A 17,531-nucleotide genomic window follows, 5' to 3' on the forward strand; every position below is an offset into this window, starting at 1 on the left:
ACTGCAGCAACATTTTTGGCCACATTACATACTGCTCTTTTAAAGGAATAGTTCACCAAAAAATGAAATTCAGTCATTAGTGACTCACCCTCATGCTGAATACTCCGGAGTAGTTTTTTATTCCTCAAAGTGCATCTGGAGACCCGGGAGGCCGGTTCATAGTCCAACAAAAACTTTATATGAGAGTAATAGGGCCCGACACAAAAACGTCCATAAAACTACACAAAAAACCTTGTAATATTCGTCCACACTGCTCGTCCACTGCAATCCAAGTGTCCTGAAGGGATGTAGTCCAGAGTTTACTGGAAACAACGTCATTTAGGACATTTTTACAGCCTAAACAGTCCTGTTATTGTGTCGGTCCCTATTACTCTCATATAACGTTTATTCATCAGCATGAGGGTGAGTCACTAATGACTGAATTTCATTTTTTGGTGAACTATTCCTTTAAAGTAATAGCTATATACAGACATCATTTCACAGAGTTATGAATAGTTGTTTTAGTGCAGATGACTGTATCACCCATCTACTGCAGCCAGAGTCAGAGCAAGTTGCTTGACCCGATATGGCCGCCTGCGCTTAGTCCGATTCCACCCCATGGGTCATATACACCATTGTATGAGTGTTGATACTTTGAGAATGGCAGCCCTTTAATGAGAACAGTATTTCTTGAGTTGAGTCACAGTGTGACAGTGTGTGCAGGACTCTGCTTCGTTCTCTGCTCTCCCTGACTGTGCCTGGCTGATATTCACCCTGAATGTGACAGAATGTGTTCTTGCTGACTGTCCATGGCTTGTCAACCAAGCAGAAACTCAAAGTGAAATATGGCACGATTTTGCTCACAAAGCTTACAGTCAAGGAAAGAGCCACGTGCACCGTGAAGCCTGTCTGTAAAAATATTAAAAGCCAACATAGAGTGTGTCCAGTGTACAAATCTATGCACTGTCACATAAATTAATCACTGGCTGCTTAAGACTTAAGTTATAGCTAGTGCTTAATTTCTGTCCATATAGGAATTCCACGTAAAACCCTACTGACGCTTCCAGGTTGTGTCTGACAGTACTGTAGGCTATAGGCTATACAGTCACACAAACATAGGCCTACACAAACACTAGGAAATCAGCTGCTGAGACCATAGACATAATATATAAAGTAAAGATAGATGGGCATTAGATATTTGGGGTAAACCAAAACTGCGTACTTACTGTACTGTGAAATAAAACAGGTATTTGGCCCAGAAAACTATGTTTTGTATAATTTGTCTAAAAAGAAAAGTTCCCCGTGTGCTCAATTGAGAGCTGGTATTCTTGGTCTTCATATTGAGACAGGCAGATATGTCGGCACAGCAGAAGACGATAGAATTTGTAATTTATGTGACATCCAATGAAATTCATTTTGTGTTCTACTGTCCTTTCTATGACTCTATAAGACAAAAATGGTTTAGTAAGGTAGTTCCAAATAATGAATTTGTGTGGTTAGACGATGCTGAGAAGCTAAAGCATCTTTTTCAGTTGAATATTTTTGCATTTTCTTTATTTCTTGAAAAGGCTTGGGCAATGAGACGCAGAGCGATATATAGTTGAATACTGAAATTTGTTTATTTATCTCACACCTGTGTGGCAGGTAACACCAACAGGAAGGACTGTCTAGTCTTTTTTTTCTTGTATTTGTCATAAATAAGATAAGATAAGATAAGATAAGAAGACTTTATTGTCCAGTGGTTTTAAAAACACAGTGGAAATTTGCCTTTGGCATCTTGGTAGTCAGCCAACAACAACAGCTGGACACATCCATGTGTCTTGCAATCCCATATGGGATGGGTCAGAGTGGTGGCATGACACGAAAATAAAAACATTCATTCCTTCATGCATTCACATACATGGACGCCACGTTGACTGTGGAGGGGCGTACCTAAAGTAGGGATCGACCAACTATCGACATGGCTGATAATATCGGCCGATATTCGGCCTTTTTTGGATCAAAGGCAATGCCCCTGTATACCAGTCATGGCAGCAGTTGCAGATTCAACCAGTTTGTCATGCCGCTGAACCCAGTTCAGCTTTAGACTGAGGAAGTACCACCTAACTAATTAACATACTGACACAGAAATAAATACATAAATAAATGAATTGTAGTAAATAAATGGATTGAATGAATAATGAATGAATGGAATGTATTAATAGTGTTTCAGGGATTCCCTTACCAATATAATGGTTGGTGAAATTTGGAATAATAAAGTATATTGATAATTGAAACGGGCGGCACGGTGGTGCAGTGGTTAGCACTGTCGCCTCACAGCAAGAGGGTTCTGGGTTCGAACCCGCCGGCCGGCTGGGGCCCTTCTGTGTGGAGTTTGCATGCTTCTCCCCGTGCATGCGTGGGTTCTCTCCGGGTACTCCGGCTTCCTCCCACAGACCAAAGACATGCAGGTTAGGTTAATTGGCGACTCTAAATTGCCCATAGGTGTGAATGAGAGTGTGAATGGTTGTCTGTCTATATGTGTTAGCCCTGCGATATACTGGCGACCTGTCCAGGGTGTACCCCGCCTCTCGCCCAAAAGTCAGCTGGGATAGGCTCCAGCTCACCCGTGACCCTAGTGTAGGATAAGCGGTATAGAAAATGAATGAATGAATGAATGAATGATAATTGAAACAAACACTTTTATCAGGCTTTGTGGTCTAGAAACTTTCAGTCAGTGTGTTCTTAAAAACTGTTGTGCGGTTGCTTCTCAATTGTACGTAAGTCGTTTTTAAAGCTGTTGTGTGATGACGAGTAAAAAACAAACTGCTGCTCAGATTGTGTCCAAGCTGTTAGCTCAACATTGCACTTTAACAAGACACAACAGATTGCAAAGCTCCTTGGAATCCATTATACTATCTATTAGAACCATGTTGTTGTTTGTGTGTAAGCTGCTCTTTGACACCTCCTGCATGCAGCCATCTGTGAAAAACAGCAAGATAGGAAGTGAGTGATATAAGACAAAAAAAAAAGTTGAGGGATACAGGAAAAATATGATCTGCAGGAAGGACGGAAAAAGCCAGAGAGCTGACGGGACGAAGAGCAGGAGATAAATGATCGCAACTGCAAATAAAATTAAAACCACGACACATAATCCTGACTCAAAGTTGTGCGCTGTGTGTGTGTGTGTGTGCGAGCTTCTCCCGGGGAGTAAACAGTATGCAAATCTTCAGCCAAGCTATTTATAGTGAAGACATCTATACAAGGGACAGTGTGTGTCTGAGTGTCCTCTCTGCAGTGTAAGAGAGGACTTTTCATTTGCTGCATCACTGCATCAAGGGAGAGCATATGATGATGTAATGTGTTCACTATCAGTTTGTAATCCCACAGGGCATTTTCAATCAGAGATGGTCAAAGTGGTAACACACACATTACTGTAAGTGAACGGACTTTACTAACTGCATTACAGTGCATCCCTCTGCTACATTTAGTGATAGTATCATGGGACGTTAGTGTTCAGCCTGTGAATGAAATCTTTTTGATGAGTCGATGTTTTTAATTAACAGACTAGCAGAAACAGCAGACATTTTATAATCATATAAACTATGTCTTGTGTCAGCCTCCCTGTGACTTTTATAGATATGTTATTTTTTTGAAGAAGTGTGAATTACATTTTTTAAATTTCATCTAGTTGACTCCTGTTTTTTAATTTGAGTATTGTTTTATTTCTCTCCAAAAACCATCAACAGCACAACTCTACCATTGCAGCCCAGGTACTGGTTTAAGGTGGAATTGCAGCTTGAATGACGGAAATAAAGTGCCCCTTTTACATTCTTTTACAGCATTAAACATATTTTGTCTGCATGTTACGATGCACATATAACTAGACTGGTCAGATCTACTGGGATGGTCCTAAAGAGTTACGAATAGACTGCGAGGATTGATCCCCATGGGTTGGCAGCCTCTGGGAATCAATGTCCGAAAGATGCATTTCATCTTCCAAACTTTCCAAACATCTTTCAAACTTGCAAACAGGGCCAAAACACGTCCTTCCCAATGCTGATTCCCTCATAATAACAGCACATATCAAGAGTCCAAAGACCCAGTAGAAAGCAGACTTTGGGTTAGAGCACCTCTGAAGTACTACTAGGCTACCTGTGTTACTGTGACTCTACTTTAACAAGTCTTTTCAAATCTGTGATGGCATGTTACCAGCAGTAAAAGTCTTTGAGACTTTGAGAAAGCTCATTCTTCTGTGGCCAGTCAAGGTAATAAAGGTGTGTGACAAACATGTTAGTGCTAAGATCACATTTCTGATGGTGCAGTATACAGTATAGTGCCTTTATGCCTTTATTGTGGCTCATTTTTTCGCTGTCCTCGGCTCGGTCAGTCTTTTTTCAAGTTCTCGCCTTCAGAGACGCAGTTCTCAGTTTCAGTTATTCACTTTGTGTTTTGTGTTTGTCCATGAGAGCGTTCATCTTTTTAGTAACGGTTTTGGAAACTGTGTTAGCCACGTTTTCCTCAAACGACATGCTGTCGCCGTCATCCATGCTAGCCTCGTGGTTCCTCTCGTGGATTAGTATTCCCTTTAGTGCCGGACCTATTCCCCAGCAAATGTAGCCAAAATATTTGAGGTTTAATCTGTTAGAAATGAAAATTTATCGGCTGAGGAAGCAAATGTCCAATTTCTGAACTCGCATTTCCAAACAGCAACCTGTTCAGGATGCATACATTTTTCAAATTACTCACATTCGTTGAGATCAGTAACAGTGCTTCTGCCTTGTCTGGACTTGTGCCCCTGGTACTTTCAGTTGAAGAGTAGTTTATTGCTCTAAAACAGGTTGTGTGATGGTAATGACTGGGGACAGCAATATTTAGCTATAAAAAATGTTATAATTGCCCAGATATAAACCATATGAATTTAAAATATGTTTTCGAGTTATGATGTGACAATGCAAAGTGAAGTTTTAATGACTTTATTACTTTATTATTCTGGCATATCTGGATTTCATAATTAAGTCAAAGTTTTTACAACTTAGCTGCAAAAAATAGGCTACAATAATTGTTTTTTCTGAAAAATACTTTTCTTGAAAATTCACCCTGCAACCCCCCTTATTGAAGAATCATCCTTATACACTCAGGTGTAAGCCACATGTCTAATGGTATTGTTGTCTGTGGAATACTGTGCAAATAACATCTGCCAGAGAAAATGCTTAGCTGTAAAATGCTCCACTATGTTCACAAGCTGAATGACATCACAGCTGATCATCTACTAGTTGGTTCTTGGCAGTGTCTTGCTGAAAATAGCAACATTGTGATAGCACAGTGACATGCAAAACCAAAGAGCTGGATAGAAAGACCAAAACAATTTGCAAGAACTAAAGGGGAAAAGAATTTAGCACTGGTGACAACAAAAATGAAGGAGAAAGTGGAAAAAGAGTGACATAAATAGAAGAGAAAACAGCAGAGACAAGAGGGAGAGGGTATAGTCTGTGTTAAAGGAAGATATAAGACAAAGATAAGTGAAAGAATCAGTGGAGATTGTCCAGAGGAGGAGGTAAGGAAATTTAGGTCACTCTGAATGACTGATAGAAGCCAAGCAGTATGATGGAGAGGATGAAACAGAGAGGTACAAGGGGATGGAGTGAGAAGGAATAAGATAAGGACAAGGATGAACCAGTCTTGTTTGTGTTGTGTTTTTTTTTTTTTTATTATTATTCAAGGGGTTTAACAAGCATTTTTCAATGCATTTACATTTCCTTGTTTTCAACTGTGGTACTGTGTTGTTGGTACCATATCACATTTTTCTTAATTATACAGGGTTTTGTTTTGTTTGTGTTGCATTTTTCTTCTTTTCTCTGAAAATCATTCAGTTGTGATTCCAGCAAATAGATACACTTAAAAGGAATCCACACATTGTACAGTCCATAAGCAATATGTTTAATACAAGTGAGTGGGTTATACTGTACAGTACTAGTTATCTGTATTAAGTATATGTTGTTAAATCACAAAATACATTTAGTTATGATGTGAACTGTTAAAGTGTCAGGGAGTAAGTAAATTAAATAACCGTGTTGGTCACTGCTAAGGAGTTACAAGTCAGTATATTATATTTCATTATAAAGCTTTTACTACCTTATACTACTGTACCAGTCCATTGGGTGGTAAACAATATGTAGAATACTTTTATATGCATTTCTGTTTGTGTGCATTAGGTGGTGCTAGAGATCACAACAGATATTTTAGAAACAGAAGGCACATGAATGTTTGCAAAACTATAGCACTACACTTTTCTGTAACCTTGCCCTTTTTATTATGATTTTTAATCATTTTTTCCATCTGACAACATGACTCGTCTTGGGGAGCGTTCTTGGACAGATGGTGACTGAAATGACTCGATACTCAGAGGATATCGTTAACCACGGGAATGTGGTATCCTTATGACACACCACTGAACTCATATAGTGTACAGTAAACATTGTGTTTTTGCATGTAGTCACTCACCTCAGACAGCTGAACTCTGAAACGTCCTGGAAAGACATTACTATCCGATCACAGAGCGCCTGCTCTCCCCGCCACAGAAACAAACACTTTTTCATTGTTGTGATGATTTCTTTACAAAAATAAAAGGTGGAGCAGTGTCCAAAATATCTCCGACCAGAGGCGCTCTGTGATCGGATAGTAATGTCTGTCCAGGATGTTTCAGAGTTCGGCTGTCTGAGGTGAGTGACTACATGCAAAAACACAAAGTTTATACTGTTTATACTGTACACTATATGAGTTCAGTGGTGTCTCATAAAGATTCCAGTCATGTACCATATATATTTAATGTTTTTGAGTGTTTGTTGTGGTTGAAAGAATTGCCCCCATAGGTTAGCATTGTTAGCGTCGGGTAGCCATGGTGTAACTCTGGTTTGCCTGCATCAATTTTTCAAAATTGAGAAATACTAATAGTAATAGTATTTAGGGAGTATCCAGTTACAGAACGAGCTGCCAAGTCACCTTGAAAATTTAAATGCGATTTTAAATGTGTAAAGTGTTGTTTTGTATGTGTGTGTGTGTGTGTGTGTGTATATCCAGGGCATCTCTAAATAGCAGTGTGTGTGGATGTGTGTGTGCGGGTGTGTTTCTATCCAGGTCAGATCTAGATAGAAATGTTAATTTAGACCATGATAATAAGATGTGGGACTTGATGTGCTCCCTGAGGATTAGAGAAAAACTCATCTATCTGTCTTCATCACTGAACTGACAGACACACATGCTTGATAGATATTTGAGAGCCTACTGACACATTAGTTATATAAATGCCAGCACAGTGGTTCATTATATGCATTTGAACAAAAGCAATAGACACAAGCAATACATGAACATGCACACACAAGTCAGTGTTCATCAATGAAAAGACAACTGTGATACATAAACATGGATGCGCACACAGATGCACAGTAGGCTATGAACCTACCTGTAGCAGCTCTAAATGAATGGTTAACTATTTGATATTTCTAATTATTTAAAATTAGAACCTAGTTGTTAGGTCAGAAACTATCGCCTATATACAGTGTCACAATGTCTCAGATATGGTTACCTAGGCTTCACATTGGCAGCTTTTGTTTTAGTTTGTTCGGATTCATTTTCTGTTAGGCTTATACGGACAAACTAAAAAAACAAAAAAACAAAATTAAGCCTAGTTTGCCACATATCTTGAAATTTTATAATTTCAGTCCCGAAATGATTAAATTCTCCCAATTGGCCTGAAAATGAAACTGAGTTTCTGAACAATAGTTCAGATGATGCTTTCGTCATTTCAGATTTAAAGCAGAAGTAAGCGATCCGGTCGTTTTGGCTAATGCTGCGTTCCAGGCAGGCTTTTGAAACCGTAAATTACAGCTTCAAGTCACAACTTACGACTTTGTAGCGTTCCAGGCAACCCACTCGTATTTTTCCGACCTGTTTTACCGGTGAAAGTCACTATAACGGCCACTCGTAACTTCCGACACGTGAACTCGTACCAGATCAAACTGGTACGACTTCACAGGTCGGAAAAACACGAGTTACGGGTTGCCTTGAACGCACCATAACAGTCCTTGTCCCTACGTCACCACATTCAGGCGCATCCCTTGGCTGCACACACAGCCCTTCATGCCGTTCTCTCTCCTCATTGGATAAAAATTGTAGGATACGAGGAAAGTTTTCTCCCCGGCTCAGAGCAGAGCAGAGTGACTGACAGACCCGTGTTTCGGTCCAAACACTCTATGTAAGTGATTGCTGTCGGAAGATATAACTATTTAAGACTTATATTAACACAAAAATATCACTTACTTCTGCTTTAATATACTGACGGGTGCATCACAATCAGCTGGTTATTGTTTACATTTGATCACTAATCAATATTCATATGATTAATTTGCCCACACAACATAGGCTACCTGGGACAATGAAGGATAACATACAAGCCAGACAGGTCATGCGCTCTGTATCTGCATTTTTGCAGAACATAGAAAGTTGCTTAGAACAAGCCTCAGCTAAAATGAGGAACATGCATAGACAGAGATGGAGGAACAGCAGTGTGAAGGCTGCAGGAAAAATGAAATGTCTCTCATACACACCTGAGTGCAATATTTAAAAAAAAAAAAAAAATCTGAAAATGCACGTTTGAAGTTGCAAGGTAGATGGAGTGTGTATGTGTGTGTGTCAGTGTCATCTGAGGACACATTGATCCTACTGTCATAGAAAAACAAACTGCACCCACCCACACACGAATGCCCTTTTCTTTCCATCCATCACCCGACAGCAAATTAACAACAGCAGACTAATGACAGAAGCTGAACTGGCCAGGAGATTTCATTTTGTTTAGTAAAAATATGCAAAGTGTAACATGTTTCTAACCATCTGTTTCTCTCTCTACAGTATGTGGCGTTTGGCTCGCTCTTCTTCATCCTTCTTTCCATCTCCACCTTCTGCCTGGAGACCCATGAAGCCTTCAACACAATCTACAACAAAACAGAGAATGTCACCATTGGTAACGTGACACATGAGGAGGTAGAGTGACGTTTTAGTGAATTGGTTTGTTAAATCGTAAATTTGTTAAGTTGACCCGTAAAGGGTGATCCATCAATTCACTATTGCTCTTTGATAAAGTTGAGAGACATTACAGTTTTTCTCCATTGGTTTGGCTCATTTCTCTAAACAGAAATTACATTCTCAAAACAGTGTTACAGTTCAGCACAACACCATAGCTCACTTGCAAAAGCGCTTCTCTCTCTCAAAACAGTTCACTAATGTGTGTCAAAAACTAAATGTATTTCTCATATAAATAGTTGTCCCTTTGGCATTGTGTGAGCACTGCAAGTCAAAATGTTTAGATGTTTTGTCACTGAGGCAGAGGAGCATTGAAATATCCCAATGTCCACCTCTCAGTCTGAGCCCAGTGCTTCACTGACAATAGTTACTGTTTTTGTCTAGCTAACAGAATACAACTGTGTATAAAACTGAAAAAAAGAAGAAGATTTTACAGTAACAGAAGCCTCCAAGGTTTGACATCACACATTGCACTCGTACTGCCAAGGAAAGGTAGCCATTTTTATTCACACGTAAAGTAACTTCCATACATCAGAGTAAAAATAAAATGTATACAGCATAATATACTGTAATATAAACACATAAACAAAAACAAGGACAATTTTAGGTAGCATACAGTGCTGTAAATAAAAAGTATTCATGGTTTAACTTCTTGATTTTGACAACTGAACAACAGATTATTGTGCATGTGATGATTTATAGAATGAAATGAGGCTGACATGTTTTGGAGAGAACGACCATTAGAATGAGAATCAACACTCAGTTTAGATCAACGAGATCTATTCACTTGGAAATTGTGCAGCTACCTGTACATAATCATTTACAAAGATGTACAAAGACATTTGCAATTTGATGAAATTAATGAGAAATATAATTCTGTTGTGAACATTTGCCAAGTGGTTTGGAGGTTTGTCCATGAAAAATGAGCCAAACCAATGGAGAAAAACTGTAAAAAGTGGATTTAGCAGAAGAGATAGAGATATCTTGATATTCGGTCTTTGGCATGAGTCCTTATTTCCTACTTTCACGGTGCTGTGAAAAAGTCTTTGCCACCTTCTTGAATTCTTACTTTTTTTGCATATTTGTCACACTTAAATGTTTCAGATCATCAAACAAATTTTAATATTAGACAAAGATAACCCAAGTAAATCTAAAATGCTTTCAAACCAAACCTACCTGGCCCCAGCAGCACATCATGCTGCGATCTAAAGAATTTCAAGAAAAGTTTAAAAACAAAATCATTGACATCTATTAGTCTGTGTTACGCCTGGCTCTAGACATAGAGAAAAAAAAGTGCTTTATTGTCAAAACTACAAATGACATTTACAATGGAGTGTGGAAATAAGTGTCAGTGGTGTGTGAGGGTGCTTGTTGAATGTGAGATGCGTCTTGTCGGGTGCAAAACAAAACAGAACGACGTGCAGCAGGATGGAGGTCCCAGGGCAGTGGGTTTATATCAGCCAACCTATCAGAGAGCCAGGCACAGGTGCTCCCAGTCAGCCATCAACATACACAGACAGGACACAGCCATGGGCTGAGGGCTGTAACGGTCTGGAAAGTGTTACAAAGCCATTTCTAAAGCTTTGGGACTCCAGCCAACCCCGGTGAGAGCCATATTTACTTGGGTTAAAATTTGTGACAAATATGCAACAAAAAAGGAAGAAATCTGGAAGGGGACAAATACTTTTTCACAGCACTATACAGCTCTGGAAAAAATTAAGAGACCACTCTGAGTAAAATTAAATTAATTTTTTTTTTGTTTTATTCTATCAACTACCGACAACATTTCTCCCAAAATTGAAAAAAAAAAATAGAGCTTTTATTGGCTAATGACTAAACTAGTTTAAATAACAAAAAAATCTATAATAATAATAATAATGCAAAGAAAACATGTTCATATTTATTCCTAAACAACACAGCAAGAATATTTGAACTCAGGAAGAGTTTATAAATCAGTTTTTATGGGATAATGTCAATGTTTAATCCCAGCAGTGGTTTTTATATAAAACCAGATGTGGTTCGGGTGATGACCTCATCAGTGTCTCATTAAGCAGAATGAGTTGTATTTGTGTTGATATTTAAAAAAGAAAAGAAAAGAATGACTGTCATACATGTAGGGATTGCTTTTAAGAAACATTTGTGAAAGTGGTCTCTATTTTTTTCCAGAGCATATATATATATATATATATATATATATATATATATATATATATATATATATATATATATATATATATATATATATATATATTCCAGTTATATCTGTGATTGATCCAAATTGATCCAAATTCTAACTTATAGTTGATGGTGAAGTGAAATATTAGACCTATATCATGAGTTCCATTCTCTCAATTGCAAACATTTTAGAGATCAATCTGACACAAATTTGACTCTGTGATGCGGTAGTGTAGTTATTATGATTTGTGATTAATTTTTGGCAGCAGTAATGGTATAATTCAAGCTTTTAACCGGTTTGTGTCCAGGAACTAGAACTGAAATGTCAGTCTGTCTTCAGGCTGAGAAAAAAAATGCTTTTTGAATTTTACTAAAATCTTGTGTTCTATCTCTCATAACTGTAAAGAAGGATTGGGTGCACGTCTCTAAATTGTGTAAAATAATCTGTTCAGGTGGGTGGTTGGTGGATTTATGTATACATGTGGCTATGGATGGCAGTAGAACCAATGTGGGCTTCATTATTTCCATATGCGACAAACTGGAAAATGTAATTGTGACTGGAAGTAAAAAAAAAAAAAAAAAAGAGTGGATCTAAACAGCATAACAGGAAGATTGTTGTACCATATGCCCAAGAGAACATGGTATTGTGCCTATTGATATGCATTGAAGACATGATCAAATTCACTAACCCTTCATTCTTTTTCCACCCTGCAGATAGTGTATGAGGTGGTCACAGATGGTTGGCTTACATATGTGGAGGGCGTCTGTGTCATCTGGTTTACCATTGAGGTGATGGCGCGTGTCGTTTTCTGCCCTGACAAGGCAGAATTCTTCCGCAGCAGCCTTAACATAATAGACTTTGTGGCCATCGTGCCCTTTTACCTGGAGGTGGCGCTGAGCGGCCTCTCCTCCAAGACAGCCAAAGATGTGCTGAGCTTCCTTCGCGTGGTACGTTTTGTCCGTATCCTGCGTATATTCAAGCTCACCCGCCACTTTGTGGGTTTACGAGTCCTGGGCCACACTCTGCGAGCAAGTACCAACGAATTCTTGCTGCTCATCATCTTCCTGGCACTGGGTGTCCTCATCTTTGCTACCATGATTTACTATGCGGAGCGCATTGGTGCTGACCCAGCTGATCCGACTGCTTCAGCCCACACCAACTTCAAGAACATCCCAATTGGGTTCTGGTGGGCAGTAGTGACCATGACCACGCTTGGCTACGGGGATATGTATCCTGAGACATGGTCTGGAATGCTAGTTGGTGCCCTGTGCGCCTTGGCGGGTGTGTTGACCATTGCCATGCCTGTGCCCGTCATTGTCAACAATTTTGGCATGTATTACTCCCTCGCCATGGCCAAGCAGAAGCTCCCCAAGAAGAGGAACAAGCACATCCCCCGAGCACCACAGCCAGGCAGCCCCAACTACTGCAAGCCGGATGCGTTGGCCATGGCAACCGCCTCACCTCACAGGCTGATGGGCAATGTGCTAGGACCAGGCATGGTAGGATCTGGCAGCATGATGGGCACTGGAGACTGCCCACTGGCACAGGAGGAGATCATCGAGATAAACAGAGCAGGTGAGTGATCTAACAGAATGGAGGTCATGCATGTAAAAATGATGATAGTAACACTTTATTTTAACGGCTATCTCTATAACGCATTATAACCATACTTATAATGAGTTATAATGCAGTTATAGCATGTATAACTATAGTTATAAACACTTATAAATGATAATAATGCTTTATAACAATAATCATAACACATTATAAAGCATTTTATCATGACTTATAAGGTCAGGTATTATAATAACTGGCTGACAATGCCCACATCGATTATGCATTATAAATATAGTTATAATGTGTTATAATTGGCTTATAAACGTGTATGATTATCATTATAAACACTCATAAATTATTATATATAAGGTCAAGTATTATAATAGAGTTATAATGCTCTATAATGTGTTATGCTTATTGTTATAAAGCTTTATGATAATTTATGAGTGTTTATAATGATAGTTATACATGTTTATAAGCCAATTATAACACATAATAACTATATTTACAAGGCATTATTGATGTGGGCATTGTCAGCCAGTTACTAATAATTATAACGTATTATAATACCTGACCTTATAAGTCATGATAAAATGCTTTATAGTGTGTTATGATTATTGTTATAAAGCATTATGGTCATTTATGAGTGTTTATAACTATAGTCATACAGTGTTATAACTGCATTATAACTCATTATAAGTATGGTTATAATGCATTATAGAGATAGGCGTCAAATAAAGTGTTACCATGATTTTTTATTATTATTTATATTAATCCTTTCCATATTTATTCAACTAACTATTGCAGATGGTGTCAAAAAACAGCTTCAATGCAACAGCATTCTTGAATGTCAGTGGTTACTAAAACTGGCTTGCATCTGTGAACACTGTTGTAGAGGTCATTGGAAGTGTTTGTGTATTTAAGGATAGGCTACAAGACATTGTTTGGTGCACGGATTGGTTTTGGATCACACATCTCTGCTTTATTTAAATACAAGCAGAGTACCAAATTCTGGGATGGGATGGCCTTACCAAAAATAATAATATAAGATAGTCAAAGTATCTCACTTCTTCATCAGATGAGGGTCAGATTTCAAGCACTGAAGTGATGTGAGAAGTATATATCTAACAAGGTTTGAAGCTGTAAATAACTTACGGATGTCCTTGTTCTTCTTAGAGAGGAGTACACTAAAATAGATTTTAATTTACGAAGGGACACCAAAGCTGAAGTAAAAGCTGATTACTTCCTCTTGACAATCCGTCTCTTTTGTCTCCCAGCCAGACGCCATACTGGCAAGGCTGATATGTTCTGATAATCCTGGATTGGGTCTATACAGTTAGGATAGGATATTTACAGTATTTGCTTACTGTCAAAATATTGATCCATGCAATCTTATCTTACCTCAGTGTGTGTGTGTCAGTAAGTGACTGCAATGTGTGTGAGTCTACATTTGTGAGGGCATTTTACTATAGTTCATGACTTTAAGGAAGGTTAGTATTGTGTTGCACAGTACATATTTCATTTCTCTCCTCTGACTTTACCCATTCAATGCTGGGTCTGTTATACATACAGTAGAATGATGCAGAACTTACGTGACTAAAATAAATGACAGTAGGTAACTATGGTGATGAGCCACTAGTGATGGTTAGAGTGCTGGAGTAAGAGAGTAACGACACACATTGGTTAAATGGAAGCGCCTCCTGGTGGCGGAATATGGGTATTGCAAAAGTGCCCAAGAACTGACATCTCTGCATTGTTGGCGAAGGATTAAAGGTACATTGTGTAGGAATTACTCCCATCTAGCGTTGTGGTTGTATATCGCAAGTAACTCAATCGTATTTTTCATGCTGCATTCACCTGAAATTGGGCAGACAGCAGACGGGGGACAGCCGCTGCACGTAACGGCATAAACAAGCCTCTATGTAAACAAGTGGTCCGTCAGCACGAGGCAAAACAATACACGTGACAATATGTTGTCATGGCGATGTCGTATTGTTTACCTGACTGACCGTCTGCCCGACTGCAGGTGAATGCAGCATCAGTGTAACGCTCCATTCCTCCTCACTGCGTTACCGCGGTGACTTTTCACAGACGCCACCTCGACCTGAGCCGACAGCTCCGGTGTCTCCGCTGAGTTTCCGTGGTTTCCTACCGTCACGCTGCCACTGAACGTAAAAACATGGCGACACCACATGGCAGCCAGCACCGAGCTTACCCGCTCCATGTAGATATGAATGATATGAACGGCTAATTCAGAGCTGAAAGGAACACTTCAGTTTGTTGATGGGGGGGATTACTGAATAATGAAAAACATAGTTTTGAACGAAATAATCGATTTTCGTGAATAGATAACAGGAGTTAGTTAGTTAGTTAGTTAGTTAGTTAGTTACACAATGTCCCTTTAAGTGAGGTATTTGAATAATTTAAGGAAACTTCTAGATTACCCACGTTAATAGCATCATTGTGGACCCCTTACAGATAAATATAATATAAAACAAAAAAACAGTTGTCTACATTAATGTTACAATCTACATTTTGAAATACACAAATTACAAGTATAACCTAATATGACAAAGACACCTAAAAACAAAAACATGTCTGTTTTCATCAATTTACAAACAAGTGGGCAACACACATAATTGTATTGAATGGGTTTTCTGGGCACTTTTGCAATACCCATATCCTGACCTGCCACTAGGGGCGCATGAGGCTTACCACGGGACTCAATGGAAGTGACGTTACTCTCTTATTCTAGCACTCTAGTGATGATCTTAATGGTAATACTGGCATTTTACCGTGATATAGCATGAAATTGGTAACTGTTTAATCTTTGGCACAAGTACCTGACTTGTGCACAGCCTGCTCTGCTGAAGTGTGTTGTCACATGATCAAAAATAACACTCTTCCTCCCCTCTCTGGTCAATGATTCTCTTCTTTTTCTCTCTATTTAATATAATGTGTTGACTTCTAATTGTTTTTTCTCAACCACTTCACTTTTTCCCTTTTCCTGCTTGTTTCTCATCGTCTTCCTGCTTATCCTTACACTCTTCACCAATGTCTCATGCTCTCACCCTTATTGCCCCCCTCTTACCCTATACCAATACCCACCCCCAAGCTACCCATTTCTCCCCGCTTCAATATGGTATCCATCTCAACTTTTTTAATCCTCATTTATCTTCTTTTTTATTTTATTGCTGTCTGAATCTGTAATGTTTCTCATTTCATTCCTACCACTACACCATACCTCTCCACCACCTATGCATTTGTCCCCCCTCCCCCCCCACCTCCTCCTCCTCCTCCTCCCAGACTCCAAGCAGAATGGTGAGACAGCAGCAAATGCAGCAGCGTTAGCCAACGAGGACTGCCCCACCATCGATCAAGTCCTCGGCGACGAGCGCAGCCCGGCTACCGCAGGCCTCGGTTCCACCACGAGTCGCGAACGCTACCCGCACGACCGGGCCTGCTTCCTGCTCAGCGCTGGGGAGTTCCAGCGCACGACAGACGGGAACGTTCGTAAAGGTAGGAGTGCTGAGGGGTGGAGGCAGAGGATTCAGTTGGAGGAGGAGGGGCTGTTGCCTGATGCATGGTCTTGATTGATATACACAGACAGTATGAGTAGTCTGAAAGAAATACCAACATCTGTCAGACACAAGATATCAGTCACTCCCATACAGGACAAAATAAGACGAATACCCTGGTGTTGATGATAACGTCTCCACCCCCTTTGTACCTATAGAATATGCCTCTCGCACGCATACACACATACAGCTATGCAAGAAAAGCACACCACACATACACCATAGAGAGGCCATAAAAATGGAATTTATAAAAAAAAAAAGTACTCAAGAAGCCTAAATTATTTACGCCAAGGTAAAAAAAACAACACTCAAACACACAACATCCCACATTTTCCCTCTCTCCTCCATCATTTTGAGTGACAGCTCAGCATCACTCCCTCCAGACCTCTCCCCGTGGCACTAATAACATATCAATGTGCACCGAATGGCATTGATGTTTCAATTCCAGTGTTTCTGCTTGTTCTCTTCTTTAAAGTGCCAGAGTAGTAGAATAAATCCCCTTCATGCATTTACCCTGCATCAGTGCTGCAGAGGTACTGCAGAGGTTGCTGCAGCACTACCATCTGCACCAATGTGGATTCACTGTAGTGGAACACAGAAGTATTCCTGACAGTTATTTATTTATTTATCGTGAGTTGTGGGCAAAAAGAAAAAATGTAATACTGAGATTCGACATTGAGGTCGATCAGTTTGCACACAGCAACAGTATACTGTATACTAGACAAGAGCAGACAGTGGACTGCCTTTCATTATAAGTATGTGTTAGGATAAAGATATCATTGGTATTATTCTTTTCTCTTTTTTTTACTGTCAGCAAATCCCCAAAATGACAAAAGAAGATCATGAGCATGATGTGTTATGATTATGTGAATAGCACAATGCATTCTTGTAAAGTGGAGGCTGGTTAGAGGATACATTTACAAATTAATAATATATTTAAAAAAAAAATGCAGCTATATTCCTAAATCTTCCTCTGGACCATTTTCATTGTTCAAGCACTTAAGTGTTTATATATTATCTGTTCCAAACATTGTGGTTCCTTTTTGTGACTAAAAATGTCACTTTACTTATGTGTATAGTAGTCAATGAAGTCTGTTACAGTACTTTACATGTCATCTTAATTAATATATATATATATATATTTTTGCTGATAAATGTTGCTTAGCACATTACCTATGGAAAAC

General features: G+C 39.2%; 2 protein-coding genes across 6 annotated transcripts in view; both read left to right on the plus strand.

Annotated features, from left to right (window-relative positions):
* LOC310990612 (histone acetyltransferase KAT7-like) overlaps positions 1 to 17,531 on the plus strand; it is a 384,780-nt gene that overhangs the window by 150,475 nt on the left and 216,774 nt on the right. The window lies entirely within an intron of this gene.
* Positions 1 to 17,531, plus strand: part of kcnc3a (potassium voltage-gated channel, Shaw-related subfamily, member 3a) — a gene marked incomplete at both ends in the record, with an annotated part of 71,033 nt that overhangs the window by 29,682 nt on the left and 23,820 nt on the right. For 3 of the 4 annotated variants that reach the window (XM_083978067.1, XM_083978065.1, XM_083978066.1), the window contains 3 exons: positions 8,866 to 8,997; positions 11,926 to 12,787; positions 16,076 to 16,288. In XM_083978067.1, the coding sequence (XP_083834193.1) occupies positions 8,866 to 8,997; positions 11,926 to 12,787; positions 16,076 to 16,288 (1,207 nt within the window). Of the gene's footprint in view, positions 1 to 8,865; positions 8,998 to 11,925; positions 12,788 to 16,075; positions 16,295 to 17,531 lie in introns of all 4 variants that reach the window. The other variant, XM_083978064.1, reaches the window with a different exon arrangement.

The sequence above is a fragment of the Trachurus trachurus genome (genome assembly GCF_905171665.1).
Source record: "Trachurus trachurus genome assembly, chromosome: 8".
NCBI classification, from domain to species: domain Eukaryota; kingdom Metazoa; phylum Chordata; class Actinopteri; order Carangiformes; family Carangidae; genus Trachurus; species Trachurus trachurus.